The following is an 8,851-nucleotide window of genomic DNA, read 5'->3' as shown; positions in this document are numbered from 1 at the left end:
GGTGTGTTCGGGTTGTTATTATTATTATTATTACTTTATGGTCCTATACCTGGATTTCAGATGAAATATCTGTAGCAGTGAATCCTGGGTCTGGGATGTGACATAATCACTTCTATTCTAAGAAACCAAAATCCTGAAAACGGGTAACATCCATGGAGCACATAGATTTGCCTGATTTAATGTGCTCTCCTTGCAATGTCCAGGGGAGGCATGGAGCACAACAAATGTAGAAACTGGGTAAAGTGATGGGGACTTTCTTTCCTGTAACCAAGCTCCATCTGGGCAGGGAATCTCTGTTCTGATTTCTTAGGAATAGTTTACATCCCAACATTAACTGCTTTCTTTGCCTCAAGGTCAAAGTGAATCCCCCTCTCTCTTTTGATCCCGTCTGTCTGTCCAGGATGTTCACACCAGCCAAAACTTCTCATGGAGAAGAGAGATTTCAGTCTCCTGCTTCTCCTGGGAAGTGAAAGAAGTATATATAAAGTGTTTTAACAGCTGAATAGAGGGAATCTCATTTTAAAAGGTGAGATGGTCCTTTGCAGCCCGTTGAAAACTTAAAAGGTCTTGTTCCCTCCTTCCCTGCGCCCTTTCTTACAAACTTTTCAGTGTGAGTTCGTCCATGCATCCCCAGAAGGGTCTCTAGGTGTGAGGGATCACAGCGAGTCAGCTGCTCCTCTGCCTCCCCGGGTGACAGGCTCCCTCCTCCTCCTCCTCCCCCACTTGCTTTCTCCCTCCCTCCCTCTTGTGGGGAGGCTCCCTGCCTCTTGGCCTAAGTCCCTGAGCCCAGCCGCGTGCAGGCAGAGGACTGACCTACACAGGAGTAGTGAAGTCTCATCTCCCTTGAGCCCGGAGCAGAAAGCTTTTCAGAGCCTCTGCAAGCCATGAGTCGACAGCCCGAGCCCCAGGCTGCGCGAACAGTGCGCTCCTCATCCCTCCCAGTGTCACCGACTTCGCCCATGTCTCAGTATGCTTCCCGCTCAGATTCGAAGGGAGCTTTGGACAGCAGCAGCCCGGAAGCCTACACAGAAGATGACAAGACCGAGGAGGACATGCCTGCCCCCAGTAACTATCTGTGGCTCACCATTATCTCGTGTTTCTGCCCAGCGTACCCGGTCAACATTGTGGCTTTGGTCTTCTCCATCATGGTGAGTTGGGTTGGGACCAAAAGCAGCTGCAAAGGAGAGATGCAAAGGGGCCACTCTGCCTCTCATCGCCCATGCTTTGCCCAGGACCCATCAGTGCTCAGCTGCACAGCGCTAACCAAGCCTTCCCAACTTTGCGCTTCTTTGCTCCGGACGCTCCCACTCCAAGTTCATTGGACTTTGTGGCTTCTCCTAGTCCCATTGCTTACCTAGGAACTCAACGCGCTCGCCTTGGCAAGTCACACTACACCCCCATGCCCTGAGCCTGCAGGCTCTGTGTCCCGGTGTACCCCTGCCCTCCAGTGCCTGAAGCTGCCTCTATGTTTGCAAGTTCTTTCTCTGCAGTGCGTGGGGCACTGCCTCCGTCACTCTTGGAGATTCCCACAGCTCCTCCTGAGCTTACCCACCCCCCTCCACCCCACCCACCCACACAGCACGTTTTCTTTCCCTAGGGTCAAAGTTCCTTCCTGTTTCTTGCCACACCCAGCGCCCCCTACCTTGGCTCTCTCTGGTACCTGTTTTCCAGCTCTGCGCAGGCTATCACGCAGGACACCTCCGTAGGACTTTCTTGATTGTACCCTGTGCGTCTTTCAAAAGGGAGAAAAGCCTGCTTGCTCTTTCCCTCAGTTTGTCCTAATCTGTCCCCACTTTGCTGCACACGGATCTAGTCCAACTTTCCCAGGATTCCCCCCACCCTACCGCTCGGTCCTACCCCAGGGTCTCCAGCCAATGCATTCGGGGATTCCTCTATGGAGCTCCGCCCTGGGGCTCTGCTCTGCCGTCCTCTTCAATGTTCCCAGCAACCAGACCCTCCCTTATTGACTAGAGCAGCTGGTCCTGCCATGGTGGCAGGGTGAAATTCACACAAGACACTGCCCTGGGACAACCCCGGCAGCAGTTGCAGAAGTCCTGTGCTCCCTCCCCCAAGGCCCACCCCTCCCGCAGCTAGCTAATGCACCTCCCACCAAAGACAGGTCTCCTTCCAATGGGCTAAGGTCCTAAAGCCTGCAGGTATGCCCCGCCTACTGGTAAAACCTCTCCTGGGTACAACAGCAGAGATTCTGTTTGCACCCACACACCGCCCTTCCCCTTCCCCTTCCCCAAACCTGGCTGTCTGCACCAGCATGCAAGCGCGCAACCTTTAGCTCAAATTCCAGTCCTACCACTTGTGGGTTCTGTGGTGTCTAGAAATCAGTGCAAATCTCTGAACCTCGGTTTTCTTTGGAAAATGGGAATTGTCGTGGCTATATTGCTGGGAGATTGTAAGTATTAATGAGATAGCTGCGATGTGCAGAGAATGATGGCCAGCATCGTAGTAATAGTAATAATAGTAATGATAATAAATAATAAATTTCTTTGTTCAAATGTCATTTCATCAGACCTGTTTAAAAGTTTAAAACCAATTCCTTTCCCAAGCTGTAGGTACCTTCCCCTGTTGCTTTCAGTACAACAATGTACTTCAAAGACTTTTAAAGTTTTTATTTGGGGGAGCACCAACAGCACAGGAGAGGAGGTCAGAAGACAACTCTGTCATCTTCCACCTTTTTGCAAGTTTCTGGTGGATCTTGGGTCACCAGGCTTGCACATCAGGTATCTTTGCTGGCTGGGCCACCTCGTTTTATTTTTTTAAGACGTTCTGTTATCTTTGTCCCCTCATTACACAGACAGCAGGCTCTATGAGGACAGAGGTATTTGCTGTGTTTATTAGCGGGTGCTGCAGAAGCAGCCACAGGAGAATCGGAGAATCTTAGAAGCCTGGATAATCTTAGGAAATATTATGAAATGAGTGCATGCATGAAGGAAGGGGTGGATGGCTTCACCTGTCCAGGTTGCTCTTGTTTCAAAGTCCCGGAAGCTGAATGAAGTTATCGGACCAGTTTCTGTAAGACGGACCAGCAGGCTTCAACACTTCCTTCCTCTCCGAGTATCTGATCTCGGGTTTGTTTTTATCCTCAGAGAGGCTAGAGGAGTCGTGGGCTGCCAGGCTCTCCCAGCAGCAGAGTCACAAGCTGGCACCGGTGCCCACATTCCATCCCCGTTTATCCATGAAGCAAGCTAGTTTGCCCTTCCCCAGCCAGTGAGTGCTACTTAGGAAAAAGCAGTCCTGATGGCTTTCCCTCTCACTGGTTCCCAAATCAGTCACCCCTCCAGCTGGCGGTGACACAGCCTAGGGTGTCCTGGGGGAAAGGGGTTTCTGGTGGAAGTCCCTCTACTTAATCCCCTCATTCCCCAAAATTTTCTCAGTGGTTTTATAGCATGACCCCTGTCTAACTGTCAGACACAGAAAGCTTTGGGAAAGTTCTGCACATTTTTCTTTTGTTTTGGTATTGTTTTGTTTTGTTTTGTTATTTAAAGCTTTGGTTGATCATCTGAAGAGCAGGGGAGAGATGTTGGGGTGCCTTGCTGTTCTTTGCTTCGGTTTGGGGTTTTAACTTAATTTTAGTCTTATTATTTGTTTGTGTGGGTGTGTGCAATGGGAAGAGCTCCTACCCCGGCTTGTATGTAGAGGTCAGAGGACAACGATGTGGAGTTGCTTCCCTTTACGTGTCCACCTTTACGTGGGTTCTGGGGATTGAACTCGGATCTTCAAGCTTATTCGGCAACAGCTTTACCCACTGAGCCATCTTGCCAGCTCGGTTTCGTTGGTTTTGTTTGTTTTAGGGTTCAAGTTTGTTGGTAGCTGTACTGTATTTTTGAGGCAGAGTTTCCCTTTATAGCCCAGGCTAGTTTTGAACGTACAACCCTCCGGCCTCCACCCCTTGAGTCGCTGGGTTTACGGGTCCATGCCATTGTATCTGGTGTGTGTACATCAACACTGAGTAGTACAAAATATGTCGTGCCAATCATATTGAGCCTGCAGCGTGTGCAGCAAGCGTCATACAAATGGATAGAGTTGGTATCTGGAGACAGCTTATGTCACCTATGGAAACAGGCAGAATATGGAAACAATAGAAGTCAAAATTGTAAAAGCGCCTCCTAAACACTTGCTGTCCTCCCTCTCTCTAACCTACTGAAAGTCGTTTCTCATTCAAGCGGTGTAAAAGCAGGCTTGATACATTTTGAGACAATGATTCCAAAGGGCTGAAAGGAAGAACTGCAAGGGAACCATGAGAGTCCTGAGTATGTTAGTTGTTGAAAAGAGACAGGGGAATTACATTTATTCCAAGGTTAAAGGTGTATATCTAGTAATGTCATGCCTTCTGGCTGGCATGACGTCATGAGAGTACAGAGAGTAAAGAAGCCCCAGACAGACCGGCTTTCTGAGTAGACCCACTCGCACGTATCCTCCCTCATTAACACATCAGTCTGAGATCCTGTGGTTGGATTCATCCGCTCATGAGGAAAACACCCTGGTGACCTTCTAAAAGTGCAGCCTCCTGATAGCTCATAATGGGGACTGAATTTGGACATGGGATTCCATAAGACACCATAACATTCAAACCATAACAGTCATTGTCCGGTTTTGCTCCAGATGCACAAGGTTTAGGGTGTCTTGTGATGGCCTGTCCTGGCTGTGTTCCAACCTCATTCATCTATAAATTTATGTCAATGCAGCGATAGGTCTGGGGGTCTCGGCTGGGCGTTGCACAGTCCCCATAAAGACACTTGGGACTATTGGGGAGCAGCTATAAGGGCCACAGTGATTTGGGGGATCTATTGGCCTTGATAAAAGGAACCGTAATTGCAAATCCCCAGCAGTGCTTCAGGTTTCCTCCCCCGGAACTGACATATCCCAAGCATCAATAGCATCCTACTTGTTTGCTTTCCGTTTATGTGATAAAACATTCTAACCAAAGGCAACACTCGAAGAAGCGGCTTATCTCAGCTTATAATTCCCAGTCCTCCTCCAAAACACAGCATGGTCAAGTCCGTCACAGCTTCATCTCTGTCAGTGTGATAAAACGCCCTGGTCAAAAAGAATTTATTTGGCTTTGATTTCCAGGTCACAATGTATCATTGAGTGGAGTCAGGGCAGAAACTCAAGGTAGGAACCCAAAGGCAGGACCCAGGGAGGGATGTTGCTAAGTGACTCTCAGTGGCTCATGTTTGGCAGGCTTTCCAACACAGCCTAAGCCCTGCCTGGGGATGATGACACCCACGAAAGGCTGGGCCCTCCTACATCAAATAACAAGACAGTTCCCCACAGACACACCCACAGGCCAAGTGGATCTGGGTAGTTCTGCAGTTGAGACTCCCTCCCTCAAATGACTCTGTGTGTCAAGTTGACCACCAATGATAGATAACTGGGACACATTCTAATAAATAATGTGCCCGATAATGAAAGTTGATATAAACACATCTATAATGCTGAAAATAACAACCAGGTCCCAAAATGGTTCATTTTAAAAGTGAGCAATCTCAAAACAACCGGTGCCAGAGTTATAAAGCTACGCCTGAGTTCTGTAACATAGAACTGCATGTTGGAGTAGATACTTGAGAAGAAAACTATGTTGAAATCTACAGAAAACTGTTCAAGCTCTGGGGGTCTGTGGAACCAGGGAGTCATGGGGTGATGATACAATACTCCACAGGTAAGTCACGGGGCAATGACAAGGCCATGGAAGGGCTTAGCATTGCCTGTGGAAGGAGCATGGAAATTCTTAGGCTAACGAAAGAAGGCTATATAACCTGTATTCAACTTGGAGGCTTTTGTACTGTGACTTTTCATAGGGTGACAAGAACAAATATCTGGCCAGGCAGTGGTGGTACATGCCTTTAATCCCACCACTTGGGAGGCAGAGGCAGGCAGATTTCTAAGTTTGAGGCCAACCTGGCCCACACAGTGAGTTCCAGGACAGTCAGGGCTATACAGAAAAACCCTGTCTCAGAAAACCAAAAAATAAAAAATAAAAAACATTAAAAATAAAAGAACAAATATCTGCTTTTCCCAGACAGGGCACCCATGACTGACAAAAGAGATAATTCTAGCTTAATGAATCAGTGAATTTATTTAGGGTTACTTACAGGAGTAAGGGGAGGACTTACAGGAATAAGGGGAGGACTTACAGGAGTAGAGATGACTCAAAGGTAGGTGCATCACTGAAAATCTCCAAGTCTCCCTCCTCCCACAAGGAGGGAATGTTTCTGTTGAGGAAAAAAAAATCACTACTCACCAGAACTCCCCTCTAGAAGGAGTCACTGCTAACGCGCACTGCATTTCCCTATGAACTTGAATACAGCGCCTTCCTCAGTGACGGTACAGCCCTGCACCAGGGCGGCACAGCTTGGCAAATGGAGCACAGGCTGGTTTTCAGGTTTCACCCGACAGCCTCCATTTTATCTCCGTTGATCACAGCAGGAAGGAGCCCCATACTTCCCCAGACCCCGCCCCAGAGGAAGAATGTTTGCCAAGTCAACTAATATCTCAATGGGAGATTTCCCCAGGCACCAGGGGCTTCCTGTATTTTCACTCAGGAAGACCAGCGAGAGGTCTGTCTGTCTCTGTCTGTCTGTCTGTCTGTCTGTCTGTCTGTCTGTCTGTCTCTCTCTCTCTCTCTCTCTCTCTCTCTGTGCCTGTAGATCAGGAAGTAATGAGATCCCCGGTGAGTTGTAAGATAGCCAGCAACTTTGGAGGGTGCCCCACCCATCGGTGTTATAACTGGAATTTGGTGCCTGGCTCAGAAGACTACAGGTGTACCCACACTAAGCTTCCATCCTTCCTGACATCCTGATGCAGTAAGTTCTGCAACTGATCTAACTAGTCACTGTAGTCATGGATGCAGAACAGTCCATGGCTTCTGACTGGGCTGGCTTACAAACTTCTTTCACCAGAACCCCTCTCTCAGACACTTCAGAGCCTGTCTGCCAACTCTGGTGAGGTCCAAATTGTGAGGCTTGCCATCTAGGGTTCAATATAAGTGTCTCCACTTTTCTGGAGCTTGGGTTGTTTTTTTTTTGTTTTTTGTTTTTGTTTTTTTAACCCTGTGAAATGGAGGCTGGGGTGGCACTTAGCCAAGTGAACTTGGGGAGATTAAAAGATAAGCATTTAAAAGTTTCTGTTCGCTACCTAGAACACAAGCAGAATGCAGTACTGTGCTGTTCATGATGCTGGTGATCATAATGGCTACAGTGATGGTGTTGGTCAGGATGGTGGTGATGGTGGTGATGACGGTGATGATGGTGATGGTGGTGATGATGATAGTGGTGGTGATAATGATGATGGTGATGGTGGAGGAGGAGGAGGTAGAGTGGTGGTGATGGTGTCTATAGGACCAGAAGGCACAAGTCATTACTTTTCCTAGTGGAAAATTTCCTTGATTTGCTTTGCGACTAGCCAATCTGATAATAATGACAGCAGTGACATGCCTCCTGAGTATTTCTTGCAGCCTAAAGGTAAATGTTAAAATGAACATACACTCATAAGAGAGGAAGGCTTCTTCTCCTTCCGGAATGACGAACGTTCTTGTTTTTCTTCCTCTGGCCTGAACCCACTTCAAATACCCAAGGACAGTGAGAGTGCAGGAAGAGAAAATTGAGAGATACAGAGATAGTTCTGCAGCTGCCGCCGTCAGATCTAAATCCTATAGCGTGGCCAAGGAGAAAAAAAAGTCAAATTTCCCTGCAAAACTCTGTAAGATTCGGAAATTAGAAGTGCCGATGAATAGATTGCCTTTGAAGGTGATTTTCTTTAAATGGTAGGGCTGAAGAGAGGAGAGGAGGAATCTTTGAAAGTGTGTTCAACAAGTCAATAGGGAACTGGAAAGATGGCTCAGGGGTTGCTTTTTTTAGAGGACAGTAGCAGTTCCCAGAAGCCACGGGGCAGCTCACAACTCCCTACAGATCCAGTCCCAGATCACCTGACAGCTCCTTTGGACTCCAGAGGAGCCGGGCATTCACACGGTGCATAGACATACAGGCGGGCAAAACATTCATTGACATAAAAACACAAGAAGTAAATCTCCTAAAATGGGAAGGAGCCAGAATACCTAGGAATCACCTACCGCTCCTATGATGTCAGGCAACTACGTGCTCAGTAACTGTCCGAAAAGGGGTCTGCTGTCTGGTGGGACTAAACAGAGCATGTCCAGACACAAGTTAGAGCAGAGCGTGGAGTCAGGGAGCCGCCTGACACTGAGATTAATGGGGACTCACTGTGTTCAACAGAAGGTCTTGCCCCCACTTCACTGATCCCTAACTCGGGCAACCAGGCAGGAGACAGGGGGATTTCCCTCCAGGTTAAAAAACTAAACTGCCTATAGGAATTGTGTGATGTGTTGATCTTAGTGACTATAACCAATACCTTATGAGCATAATCAAAGGAAAGAGGGGCTTATCTTGGCCCACAGTTGGAGGACACATCCCTCATGGAAGAGAAGCTAAGATGGAAGATCTCACTGTAGCCACAGTCAGGAAGCAAAGAGCAATCAAAGCCCGACCTTTGGCTCACTTCATTTTTATGCAGTCTAGAACCTCAGCCTATGAGAAAATGCTGCCCACTGTTAAGGTTAGTCTATAACCCCGCTGTAGCTGGTCTTTGCTACTTTGTGTGTTGTTCTTTTTCCCACTCTTTATCCCCAGTCTCACCTCCTAACACTAGAGAGGAGAGAAAGAAGGAGAGAGAAGAGAAAGACACACACACACAGTGAAAGAGAGGCAGGGGGGAAGGAGGGAGGGAGGGAGGGAGGGAGGGAGAGAGAGAGAGAGAGAGAGAGAGAGAGAGAGAGAGAGAGAGAGAGAGATCCCTGAATCTAATTTCTTTCTTCTTG

General features: G+C 48.0%; 1 protein-coding gene across 1 annotated transcript in view; it reads left to right on the top strand.

Moving 5' to 3' along the window:
* The first annotated feature begins 802 nt into the window (after positions 1-802).
* The window catches only part of Tmem233 (transmembrane protein 233), a 44,588-nt gene continuing 36,539 nt past the window's right edge, over positions 803-8,851 (top strand). The window contains exon 1 of the mRNA XM_021222509.2: positions 803-1,148. Within this exon, the coding sequence (XP_021078168.1) occupies positions 885-1,148 (264 nt within the window). The 5' untranslated portion in view covers positions 803-884. The remainder of the gene's footprint in view (positions 1,149-8,851) is intronic.

Source organism: Mus pahari, chromosome 23 (genome assembly GCF_900095145.1).
Source record: "Mus pahari chromosome 23, PAHARI_EIJ_v1.1, whole genome shotgun sequence".
Classification (NCBI taxonomy): domain Eukaryota; kingdom Metazoa; phylum Chordata; class Mammalia; order Rodentia; family Muridae; genus Mus; species Mus pahari.
The sequence above is the reverse complement of the archived record's forward strand: the minus strand, read 5'-3'. Positions and strand labels throughout refer to the sequence as shown.